Source organism: Anolis sagrei, chromosome 3, assembly GCF_037176765.1.
Source record: "Anolis sagrei isolate rAnoSag1 chromosome 3, rAnoSag1.mat, whole genome shotgun sequence".
NCBI lineage: Eukaryota > Metazoa > Chordata > Lepidosauria > Squamata > Dactyloidae > Anolis > Anolis sagrei.
In genome coordinates, this window is record NC_090023.1 from 8,825,215 (window position 1) to 8,838,819 (window position 13,605).

Consider the following 13,605-nt stretch of genomic DNA (forward strand, 5'->3'; position numbering starts at 1 on the left):
TTACACTGATTTAGGATTGTTTGTACGCTTTCACCAACGCCCCATCTCTCCTACCTTGTTCATGTCTAGCATTTTTTAAAACTTTAATTGCATTTGGCCCAGTCATAGATTTTAAAATGTGTGTTGTATTACTGTTATTGTTATTGCTTTTTTGTTTATGAGTTTTATTTTCATAGAATCATAGAATCAAAGAGTTGGAAGAGACCTCATGGGCCATCCAGTCCAACCCCATTCTGCCAAGAAGCAGGAATATTGCATTCAAATCACCCCTGACAGATGGCCATCCAGCCCCTGTTTAAAAGCTTTATTTGTTTATTGTTTATTGTTGTTGCTTGTATTGATGTATTGTGGGCTCGGCCTCATGTAAGCTGCACCGAGTCCCATGGGGAGATCCTAGCAGGGTACAAATAAAGTATTATTATTATTATTATTATTATTACATCTACAGAGGAATCCTGGAATTAAACTTTAGTGGATACTGAAGGCAGTATGCAACATATTAAAAACAAAATATGGCCTTCCATATGTATGGATTTTGCATCCGCAGGTTCAACCATCCACAGCTTGAAAATATTAAAAATGAAAATTAGTGATATTATTATTATTATTATTATTATTATTAATGATGTCACTAATTTTCATTTTTAATATTTTCAAGCTGTGGACAGCTGAATCTGTGGATGCAAAATCTGTGGATATGGAAGATTGTATTTTGTATTATTATTATTATTATTTGAAACACAACAAGATGAGTCCACAGCAGACACTCTGCTGGCTGTTGTATTGGATCACACGTCGGACACTTCCCAAGTATCTAGGACTGTGTGATGTATCGTCGAATAATGCATGCAGATCCCAGTAAGGTGGCCTTTTGCAGCTGGTAGATGGCAATTTTGTCAGTGCCGATTGTGTTTAAGTGCAGGCCAAGGTCTTTAGGCACTGCACCCAGTGCACCGATCACCACTGGGACCACCTTGACTGGCTTGTGCCAGAATTTTTGCAGTTCAATCTTTAAATCCTCATATTGTGTCATCTTTTCCAGTTGTTTCTCTTCAATCCTGCTGTTATTATTGAGCCTCCGGTTACACAATGGGTAAAACCCTTGTGCCAGCATGACTGAAGACCAACAGGTCAGAGGTTTTAATCCGGGAAGACCACGGATGAGCTCCATCTATCAGTTCCAGCTCCCCATGCGGGGACATAGAATAGAATCATAGAGTTAGAAGAGACCTCATGGCCCATCCATGAGGGATGTGGCGCAGCTGGTTGAGTGTCAGCTGCATTAAGATCACTCTGACCAAAAAGGTCATGAGTTCGAAGCCAGCCCGGGTTGGAGTTGGTTTCCAACCAATTGTGTGTAGGCTGTTGTTGACCTTTGCAACCCGAAAGACAGTTGCATCTGTCAAGTAGGAAAATTAGGTACCATCTTAAAAGTGTGGGGAGGCTAAATTAACTGATTTATAAGGCCATAAAGAAGACTCCAGCAAAGCATTCCAGCGGGGAAGCATGCGGGGAATGCGGAAGTGCTTCATCAGCATCGCGGATGGACGATGAAAGCGACAGCTCCCCTAGCGGCCAGAAAAAGTTAAATAGCCTCTGTGTATGTCTGTATATGTTTGTATGTCAAAAATTGGCATTGAATGTTTGCCATATATGCGTACATTGTAATCCGCCCTGAGTCCCCTGCGGGGTGAGAAGGGCGGAATATAAATACGGTAAATAAATAAATAAATACATAAATAATCCAGTCCAACCCCCTGCCAAGAAGCAAGAAAAGTCAGATGGCCATCCAGCCTCTGTTTAAAAGCCTCCAAAGAAGGAGCTTCCACCACACTCCGGGGCAGAGAGTTCCACTGCTGAACAACCCTCACAGTCAGGAAGGTCTTCCTAATGTTCAGATGGAATCTCCTTTCTTGTAGTTTGAGAGGAGTTTCCCACAAGGATGATAAAACATCAAAACATCCAGGTGTCCCCTGGTCAACGTCCTTGCAGACAGCCAATTCTCCCACATCAGAAGCGACTTACAGTTTCTCAAGTCACTCCTGACATGGAAAAAATATATATTATCGTCATCTTCTACTTCTCCTTCTTCTACCATCATCTGTAATAAGACTTGAGTGTCCATGGATTTATGTATCCAAGGAGATGTCCTGGAACCAAACCCAGTGAATACCAAGGACTTACTATACCAATGAAAAACTAATTAAACTAGTCTCCTGTTTCCAAAAGAAACTCAAGTCATAGAATCATAGAATCATAGAATCAAAGAGTTGGAAGAGACCTCATGGGCCATCCAGTCCAACCTCATTCTGCCAAGAAGCAGGAATATTGCATTCAAATCACCCCTGACAGATGGCCATCCAGCCTCTGTTTAAAAGCTTCCAAAGAAGGAGCCTCCACCACACTCCAGGGCAGAGAGTTCCACTGCTGAACGGCTCTCACAGTCAGGAAGTTCTTCCTAATGTTCAGATGGAATCTCCTCTCTTGTAGTTTGAAGCCATTGTTCCATTGCGTCCTAGTCTCCAGGGAAGCAGAAAACAAGGTTGCTCCCTCCTCCCTGTGGCTTCCTCTCACATATTTATACATGGCTATCATATCTCCTCTCAGCCTTCTCTTCTTCAGGCTAAACATGCCCAGTTCCCTAAGCCACTCCTCATAGGGCTTGTTCTCCAGACCCTTGATCATTTTATTCGCCCTCCTCTGGACACATTCCAGCTTGTCAATATCTCTCTTGAATTGTGGTGCCCAGAATTGGACACAATATTCCAGATGTGGTCTAACCAAAACAGAAAAGAATAGAGGGGTAGCATGACTTCCCTAGATCTAGACACTAGGCTCCTATTGATGCAGGCCAAGTTTCAAAAACAAGTTACAAGAAGTTTCAAAACACACATAAAACATAATAAAACAGAAACACAACCTCCTCCCATTTTAGGAGTACTTTTTTAGTGAGTTGGCTGATTGTCTTCTCCAGTGGCTGCTTTCCAAAAGACCTGGGTAGGTTAATGAGGCATGATCACCAATCTGCTGCAACAACCATCAAGGATTCCAGAGGGACGGAGGATGAGATCTTGGGGCCACATTGAGTGGATGCCTGCCAAACCCTTGGGGTCTGGACAAACAAACCCATTCAGGTCTCTCTTGCTGGAAATAAATCTAATTCTCCCTCAGCGCTGCCTCTCCCTTCCTGCTCAGGTCCAACTTGGATACCTCTGAACTCAGCTGCTTTTCTTGGCAAGAGGAAACCGCAAGCCAAGGAGATGAGCAACCAAGCTGCCAATCTTCCTCTCCACCTCCTAAAACAAACCCCAAATCTGTGGAATAAAATGGAAAAGAGGGAACCCAGTAGCACCACTGATAACCTCTTCAGAGAAACTTAAAGCAGATGCGCTGCTCCACCAACAAGGAAGTCATGATGATAGAGTTTGGAGTCCATAACATCTAAAAAGCATTAGATGGGACAAGGCTGGTATCACTTTGAGGGTCCTATCTTTTCCCAGTGCATTCTGCAGCTTGAGAATACAATTGGGCCACGGTGGCACAACAGGTTAAACAGTTGAGCTGCTGAACTTGCTGACCAGAAGGTTGACGGTTCAAATCTGCAGGACGGGGTGAGCTTCCACTGTTAGCCCCAGCTCCTGCCAACTTAGCAGTTTGAAAACATTCAAATGTGAGTACTTACTTAGGCGATCCCTCGTTTTCTGAGAATTTCAAATATTCTTGTGGGTCCGTAGGTGACTGTGGAGCCCTATTCTTGACCTGCATCTTCTTCCACAGTGAGGGCATTGGTTTCCAGGTGGAAGGCGGTCTCGGTTGGGGTTGGCTTGTCACACCTTTCTCTTGGCACGCTTCTCCCTTACACCCTCCATTCGTGCCTCTTCAAATTCTGCAGCACTGCTGGTCACAGCTGACCCTCAGCTGGAGCGGTCAAGGGCCAGGGCTTCCACGTTCTCAGTGTCTATGCCAGAGTTTTTAAGGTTGGCTTTGAGCCCATCTTTAAATCTCTTTTCCTGTCCACCAACATTCAGTTTTCCATTCTTGAATTCGGAGTAGAGCAACTGTTTTAGGAGACGGTGATTGGGCATCCGGACAACGTGGCCGGTCCAGTGGAGTTGGTGGCAGAGGACCATCGCTTCAATGCTGGTGGTCTTTGCTTCTTCAAACATGCTGACATTTGTCCGCTTGTCTTCCCAAGAGATTTGCAGGATTTTCCAGAGGCAGCGCTGATGGAATCGTTCCAGGAGTTGCATGTGACGTCTGTAGACAGTCCACGTCTCACAGGCATAGAGCAGGGTTGGGAGGACAATAGCTCTATAAACAAGCACCTTGGTATCCCTACGTATGTCCCGGTCCTCAAACACTCTCTGCTTCATTCGAAAAAATGCTGCGCTCGCAGTACCACCTCGGAGGGAAGATAAAAGACACAATGCAGTCATGCCAGCCACATGACCTAGGAGGTGTCTAGAGACAATGCAGGCTCTATGGCTTAGAAATGGAGATGAGAACCACACACAGAGCCACTTTTGCAACAGTCCTGAACCTGAAGCAGAAAACTGTGTCCCAAATGTGCAAACCAATATTTATTCTGATATCTCAGTATTTGATGGAGATGGAGCACTTTGAGTCGCCTGAGGGCTGAGAAAAGTGGTATAAAAATAAAGTAAATAAATAAATAAATGTTGTTTGGCCAACAATGAGAGGCAATGCATAATGGAAAAGTTATTAGATCTACTTTGATTTCTTAAAGACAGGCAATTCCTTGTGAGATTTTATATTATAGGAAAGCAGGAAAAAAAATCTCCATTGTTACCTGAGTGGAGCCCCATCCGGATCCTGATGGGCACCCCGGGGAGGTGTTTCACCTTAAACGATCCCACAGAGCTGAGGATATCCAGGGCCATGTTGGCAATTTCAGCAGCGTGCCTTTGCCCGTTGCGCTTTGGAAGTCCAGAAGCAACCATATAAGCATCCCCAATGGTTTCTACCTGGAAATTGAAGGTAATAGGGTTTTCCAAAGGACAAACTAAGTAGGAGGCATGGAGACCTGGAATTCTTCAAATCTCAAAACTGTAAACCAAGAGACTACCATGAGAAGATGGAGCAAATCTTTACACACAAGGGACTATATGAAGGTTATATGATGCACTTGATTAGTGGACCAGGATTATTCATATTATAATGTGCAACAAGAGGCACACATGCACCTTCGTGCAAATGCCCAGCAATGTAACATCCTGAGTTGTTGTAAGTTTTTTCGGGCTATATGGCCATGTTCTAGAGGCGTTCTCTCCTGATGTTTTGCCTGCATCTATGGCAAGCAACCTCTCAGAGGTTGTGAGAAGTACTTTGGCCACATGATTAGAAGACAGGAAAGCTTAGAGAAGACAATTATGCTGGGGAAAATGGAAGGAAAAAGGAAGAGGGGCCAACCAAGGGCAAGATGGATGGATGGGATCCTTGAAGTGACTGGATTGACCTTGAAGGAGCTGGGGGTGGTGACGGCTGACAAGGAGCTCTGGCGTGTGACCATGAGGTCACAAAGAGTCAGAAATGACTGAACGAATGAACAGCAAAATGGGTTGTTGTAGGTTTTTTTGGGCTGTATGGCCATGTTCTAGAAGCATTCTCTCCTGACGTCTTGCCTGCATCCATGGCAAGCATCCTCAGAGGTTGCGAGAACCTCTCACAACCTCTGAGGATGCTTGCCATAGATGCAGGTGAAATGTCAGAACCTCTAGAACCTGGCCATATAGCCCGAACAAACTTACAACAACCCAGGATGTTACATTGCTGGGCATTTGCACGAAGGTGCATGTGTGCCTGCTGTTGCACATTATAATATGAATCATCCTGGTCCACTAATCAAGTGCATCATACAACCTTCATATAGTTCCATGTGTGTAAAACCCAGTGATTCCAGCCATGAAAGCCTTCGAAAATACAATGTAATATCTTTATCAGCATGATGATGAAACAGATGTAACGCTTTTCAGAAATGAGTCAACAGTGTGATGTGGCAGCTAAAAAGGTCAGTGCAATTGTAGGTTGCCTCTAGTGTTTAGATCAATGCTTCCCAATCTTTTTTTGACCAGGTATCACTCTCCAACATTAGTACCAAAAGGGTTACACATTAGTTTTTGGTCAACTTTAGATTCGGTTTGCTTATTTGAGGTGCTGATTCAGAAAATTACGTTGGCTAGACATCAGCTTTAGTTTCTGATACAGAACATATGCCATCCAGTGGTCACCATCTGCTTGCCCACAAAAAACCATATCTAATAATCTAGAGCCGTGGAGCTTATTTTAGGTCTCACAGTCCACCAATGGGCTGATGACCTACAGGTTGGGAACCACTGGTCTAGACAGTAAAAAGTAACAGTCCCATCCTATTCTGCTTTGTAAAACCTTTCACCATTGTGTTCACTTTCCTTTGGACACCTTTCATCTTGTCAATAGGAGCCCCCGGTGGCGCAGTGGGTTAAACCCCTGTGTCAGCAGGACTGAAGACCAACAGGTCACAGGTTCGACTCTGGGGAGAGGCGGATGAGCTCCCTCTATCAGCTCCAGCTCCTCATGCGGGGACATGAGAGAAGCCTCCCACAAGGATGATAAAACATCAAAATCATCCAGGCGTCTCCTGGGCACGTCCTTGCAGACAGCCAATTCTCTCACACCAGGAGCAACTTGCAATCACTCCTGACACAACAAAAAAAATCTTGTAAATGTCTTTCTTGAATTGCGGTGCCCATAACTGGACACTGGATAATCCCAGGTGAGATCTGACCAAAGCAGAATGGAGTGGGACTGTGATTTCCCTTGATCTGGACACTAGATTCCACTTGATGCAGCCCAGAATTGTGTTGGCTTTTTAAACTGCTGCATCAAACTCTCAACTCATATTCAGCTTGAGGTCTACTAAGAGTCCTTTCACATGAACTGCTGTCAGGCCAGGTGTCACCCATCCCATATCTGTGCATTTATTTTTTATTGCCAAAGTATAGTATTGCACATTTTCTTAGTTTGAGCCCAGCTCTCTAATCTGTGATGGTCATTTTGGATTCTGATCCTGTCCTCTGGGATCTTAGCTCTTTCTCCTAATTTGGTCCCATATGCCAATTTGATCAGCATGCCTTCTATTCCATCATCCAAATCATTGATAAAGATATTGAATAGCCCTGAATGGTCCAGGACAGAACCCAAATGTGCCCTTTCCACTGGTTCCTTCTCTCCAAGATGAAGAAAGAGGAACCATTGGGAGGAACCCTTTGGGCTAGACAAGTCAACCAATTCCTGATCCACTTAACAGTAGCATTGTTCAGCCCACATTTTATGAGCTTCTTTATGAGAATGTCACGGGGAACCATGTCAAAGGCTTTACGGAAACCAAGTTATACTATATTCATAGCATACCCTTCATCTACTGAGCTTGTAACTCTATCAAAAAAGAGGAGAGGTTCATTTGGCATTTCTTGTTTTTGAGAAACTCATGTTGACTTTAAATTTAAAGACATTTTACAAGATCAACAGAAACCTTGGTACAAAGGTGTCAAATCCATTTTAATCGGGGGCCACATTGACCTTATGGTTGCCTTCAAACGGTTCTTGACTCCATGGATGGAGAATCCATGGATATTGAGGGCCAACTATAATTCTTTACATAGTTGTATTGTTGAAGGCTTTCATGGCCGGAATCACTGGGTTGTTGTAGGTTTTTTTCGGGCTATATGGCCATGGTTTAGAGGCATTCTCTCCTGACGTTTCGCCTGCATCTATGGCAAGCATACTCACCTCACTACCTCTGAGGATGCTTGCCATAGATGCAGGCAAAACATCAGGAGAGAATGCCTCTAGACCATGGCCATATAGCCCGAAAAAACCTACAACAACCCACTTTACATAGCTGTCAATGCTCTTTAGTTTTTAGATGTTATTGAAGGACAACTCATATCACTTTTATTATCTGCCATGCAGACTGGGGATAATGGGAATTACAACCCAACAGCACTTGGGTTGAGGGAAAGTTAGAGAGAATTTTAAAGTCTAACACCATATTCACAAGCCTTGTATCTAAACTCAAACCTCACTCCTGTCTAAGCAAGGGAAGCCTCAGCCTTCCAGATGTTCCTGTATCACAACTCCCACCAGCTCTAGTCATAATGTCTAATGATGAGGAACACAGTAGTCCAGCATCTAGAAGGCCATATACAATGGCATGGAGAGCCAGATTCAGAATGTAGGCCTAGAGTGCTTTAGTAGAATGTTTCAATAACTTCTCATTCCCTTCAATAGTCTATCTGGAACCAGAGCCCTAACTTAACATTGGCATTAAAACAGCAATAGACTAGGAATATAGAAAGCCATCTCAGATCTGGTGAGACAGTACATCCATAGCCGTTATTATCAAGCAAAGATTAGTCTTTCCCAATATCTGTCATTTGCAATCCTTTGAAGTACAATATTGGCTGAAAGAAATGTGGGAGCTCTACCTCCCTCAATTTTAACGTTTCCAACGACTGGCCCAAGCCTTACCTTGTAAACATCATGATGGCCAATGATGGCATCGAAGAGTGTGTAGAGGTCATTGAGAAGGTCCACAATCTGAATGGGTTCACTCAGGGCAGAGATGGCCGTGAAGCCAATGATGTCACTGAAGTAGATGGTGACTTCATCAAAATACTCTGGCTCAACGGTGCCCCCCATTTTCAATGTCTCTGCCACAGACCTGAAATGATGCAGGAACCTTAGTTCAGGTGATCTGATACTGAACAGCTTTCTGAGGCTGCACTGGGAACATTTGTCAAGGTCCTTTGAGCCAACTCAGATCAGTTCCTACCTTTGATATACTTCACAAGGATAAAATAGATGGGGAAAACCCATGTACAGTTGTGCCTTAACCTCTCAATGGAATGCGGCTGAAAAGCTGTTCTGGATACTTGCTACTTACACATACTATATATTAAACAATACTGTAGACTATATAGCTGTGCTGGGGCACCAAGAGAACATGTCTTCCTAGAAAGAACATCTGCATACATCTCTGGGCCCTGCTGTTTCCTGCAATATATGGAAAGAATATTAAAAAAAATTTGAAAAATAAATTGAAATAATATTTTTTAGATTTCTGTACAAAACAACCATACATGTATTTTGCACTGAATAAGTCTTGGATTGCGAATATTCTCATCAGTCCAGAAATATTTTCCATACTAAAAAAAATAAATATTTCAATTCATTTTTCAATATTTTTAATATTCTTTCCATATGTTGCTGTAAGCAACATTTTCCATTTCAGTCTCATTCTCAGGAATGGTTAATAGTTTTCAACAGGGAGTTTTAGCCTGAACTTTACAGTAATTATACTATACCAGGCATGGGCAATCTTTGGTCCTCCAGGTGTTTTGGACTTCAACTCCCACAATTCCTAACAGCCGGTAGGAGTGTGGGAGTTGAAATCCAAAACACTTGGAGGGCCAAAGTTTGTCCACACCTGTTCTATACCAAATGTTGTAGTTCAGCCAGAGGCTGAAGGTGAGGGGATTGTTCTATCCGAGACTGTGAGGACTGATGGGCTTTCCAATGTTGGAAATGAGGGGATTTTAGATCACGCTTCTGCCTGGAAGGATGGGCCTGTGTCTGGTGAGAGAGAAAAGGCTTCAGAGTAGAGTGGAGAGGGAGATGCTGTGGCATCAGAAGATAGGGAGAACCTTTCCTCTAGTCGGTCCTTGGCAATGGAAGATAAGGAGCTGGATGGCAGAGATCTTTCCCCTGGGAACACACTTGAGGTCAGTAGGAGTTTGAGGCTTGATCTCCGGGAGAAGGGAGCCACATTATGGAGGTCACAGAGACTCCATGAGAAATCACAGAGACTCTGTAAAAAATTCTTGAAACAACAGAGTGAGAAATCGTTGAAGTAACAGAGCAGATGGGACCATCCTACCTGCGTGACCGCATCTCCGTCTACGAACTCACGCGTTCACTTCGGTCATCTGGAGAGGCCCTGCTCGTGATCCCGCCTGCGTCGCAAGCGCGTTGGTGGGAACACGAGACAGGGCCTTTTCTGTGGTGGCCCCCCAACTGTGGTGGCCCCCAAGATCTTAGACAGTCCCCTACACTGGCAGTCTTTATAAAGCACTTGAAGACCTGGCTGTTCCGATGTGCCTTCTCAGAATAGGAAATCTCCAATACCAAGTCCCATAAGCAATTTATTAGAACTAAGATTGCTGCACACCGCACACTGAAACTTGCCCTATAAGCCTTATATACCACCTGTCACATCAGCACTTTTAATTACTCTGGCCCGGCCCAGTTTTATTGTGTCTTAGTGTATTGTTTATTGCTTGTTGTTTATATTGCTTTAATTGTTTTTAATTTGCCTTAGGTTTTGTATTGTTACATTGTGTATTGAGGCCTTGGCCTGTGTAAGCCGCATCGAGTCCTTCGGGAGATGCTAGCGGGGTACAAATAAAGTTTAATAATAATAATAATAATAATAATAATAATAATAATAATAAGATGTCAAAGCCATGACTTCATGGCTCTGTGGACCTTAAATTAAATGATTATTTACTAAAAGGGTCAGAACAGGCAATGCTACATTAAAGTGTACGCCTTGGTCTTGTTTCACATTCGAGTCTATGTTTAAGTTCTTTGGGAAAGTTTTGTGATCATGTTCATGGATTCATGTTTTGGAAGAAGTTTCTGTGTTCCTGATTATGGATTTATGTTTATGTTTTGACTTCTGTTTTTCCATGTACCTTGTCCGTTTTGGAACAGAACTCTGACTATTGCCTTTTAATAGCCCTTTTTCCTATTGCTTTTTGGGACAATGCTTTTTGAATTGCCCTTTGCCTTTTTATATTTGCTTTCTTCAATAAACAGTTTAGTTAGTAATACTGGACTCTTGTGTGATGCAAAGGTGAATCAAGGCCAGGGTGTAACACCAAACCTGTTTTGGAGGCAGGGTTTGGTACCTTGTTGTTGTTGTTGTGCACCTTCAAGTCCCTTCCACTTTATAACTCTAGGATGCCCTATCACTGAGTTTTTTGACAAGATTTATTCATGGCGTGGGTTACCATAGCTTTCCTCTGAGGCTGAGAAAGCATGATTTATTCAAGGGCACCCAGTGCTCTTCCATGGCTGAGCAGAGATTCCAACTTGAGTCTCCTAGAATCCTAGTTTACCAATTACTGGCTTTTTTAAAACTTTGGACAACTCCCATAAAGTTCTGACTGAAATCTGGCTTGGATACATTGTCCCACTGACATGGGAAGTATCAGGTTGTGGCTGCTCACAGCGCATGGCAGTTTTTTATGCACTTGGAAGCTCTTTAGGGCAAAGGGGGCATCAACCAGGGTCACTATTTTCACAATTGTCCTTACACAGGAAGCATTTGGGTCAGCAGCTGTTCTGTCTTCTGCTTTTCCATCTCCAGCTCCTCGGTCCGCTCCCGGATTAATTCTTCCAGGTTGCTGGAGTACTGCTCCAACATCCGCAGCATGGAGTCAATGATATTGGTCCTTTTGCCCTTGTTGATGGCTTTGAACTGGGGAGCAAGAAGAATCAAGAAGTCATGGTTAGCAGTGGCTGCTCGTGGCTACCCGTATTGATGGAGTTTTAGTTTTAATTTTAAAGAACAAGAAGCCAAATCCATTCAGAACAAAAGAGACTATATGGTAGTTGTAGGTTTTTCGGGCTATATGGCCATGTTCTAGAAGAGAATATTAGTACTGTCAGATCTCACTGGATCTTATGACCAGTTCTGGGCTCTAAGGTTTAAGAAGGATATCAACAAACTGGAAGGTGTCCAGAGAAGTACAATGAAGATGATTAAAGTTCTGGAAATGAAGCCCTATATGAAATGATTTAAGGAGACATACAGATTCTATGCAACTACATTAGATTTAAAATTACATGGCTAACAAACAAACAAAGGAGAATTACATTTTCATTCAACATTCACACACATGTACATGCATTCATCCTCATGCACCCAAATATTCTCCCTCCTTGGAGAAGCACCTGTTAGTCCAGACCCTGCTTTCCTGCAGCCTGTCAATGCATAGTTCCATAGCGCCAAAAGTTCAAAAGGCTGAAATGCACAAACTTCTTTCCCTAAGAATGATGCAAAGGACCAGATCTCTGTTTTTCCATACAGCAGAACCTGACTCCCTCACAAAATCTAAGACTCCAGAAGCACTTCTTCCTCTTCCCTTAAGAAGGAAGGCCAAAGTGGCCAGACTGCTCCCTTGCAAATCTGCCACTATCCATAGGTACACTATCTCTCTCCTGGGGGACATGAGAGAAGCCTCCTCGCAGGATTGCAAGACATCCGGGCGTCCCCTGGGCAACGTCTTCGTAGACGGCCGATTCTCTCAACCCAGAAGCAACCGGTGACGACTTGAAGCATGCAAACAAGGAAGCAAAACAACCAACGGTCCTTTTCAGGACCAACCATGACAATAATCGCAATCAACATTGAAGGCATGTCAGCTGCCAAAGAACAACTGCTCTATGAACTGTGTCGAGATAAGAAATGTGACGTGCTGTGTGTCCAAGAAACACACAGGGATGAACGACAGAAACGACCCAAAGTTCCAGGAATGATCCTAGTAGCGGAAAGACCACATGCGCAGTATGGAAGTGCTGTCTTTGTCAAACCAGGCCTCCAAGTCAGCAGTGCCCACAACACTGAAGAAAACAATATCGAGGTTATAACAGTAGAGCTTAATAACATCACCATCACCTCTGTGTACAAGCCCCCAAATGAAGATTTCTGCTTCTCCTCCCCCGAGAACTTTGACAGGCATCAAAGGGCGGTAGTAATTGGTGACTTCAACAGCCATAGCCACGTATGGGGCTATGCCCAAGAGGACAGAAATGGAGAGGCTGTCCTGTCCTGGTCTGAACTGCACAAACTATCACTCATCCATGATAGCAAGCTCCCACCATCCTACAACAGCGGGAGATGGCACCGAGGTTATAACCCAGACCTCTTATTTGTGAGCGACAGCATCGTACAGCAATGCACCAAATCAGTGGGACCACCAATCCCAAACACACAGCACCGACCAATAATATGCCAACTGTTCCCAACAATAAGGCCTCAGGAAGTTCGATTTAAACGAAGATACAACTTCAGAAAGGCAGATTGGACTAAATTCTCAGACATGTTAGACGACATGATCACATCGGTCGCACCAGTCCCTGAGGAATACGAACATTTTATTGAAATAGTGAAAACCTGCTCACGGGCCTCCATACCGAGAGGCTGCAGAACCCACTACCTCCAGGGCATTACTCCTGAAACAGCTGCCTTGTTGGAAAACTATTACAGGCTCCACAACGAAGACCCATTCAGTGAGCAGACCCTTCAGGCAGCGCAGAGCATTGTGTCCTCCATCTCTGAAGCCAAGAAAGAACAGTGGATCAAGCTGATCACAGAGGTCGACATGGGCAGGAGCAGCCAGAAGGCGTGGAGGCTGCTGAGACGGCTGAGCAACGATCCCTCACAAACTAATACCCATGCCAACATAAAGGCAGATCAGATAGCACACCAACTCTTGAAGAATGGGAAACCCAACCTTGCCACCAAAGTAGGAAAGAAAC

General features: G+C 43.8%; 1 protein-coding gene across 1 annotated transcript in view; it reads right to left on the minus strand.

Moving 5' to 3' along the window:
- LOC132770285 (retinal guanylyl cyclase 2-like) overlaps nt 1-13,605 on the minus strand; it is a 69,366-nt gene that overhangs the window by 15,437 nt on the left and 40,324 nt on the right. Inside the window, exons 13-15 of the mRNA XM_067466467.1 lie at nt 11,379-11,542; nt 8,530-8,722; nt 4,811-4,985 (exon numbers count right to left, since the gene is read on the minus strand). Of these exons, the coding sequence (XP_067322568.1) occupies nt 4,811-4,985; nt 8,530-8,722; nt 11,379-11,542 (532 nt within the window). The remainder of the gene's footprint in view (nt 1-4,810; nt 4,986-8,529; nt 8,723-11,378; nt 11,543-13,605) is intronic.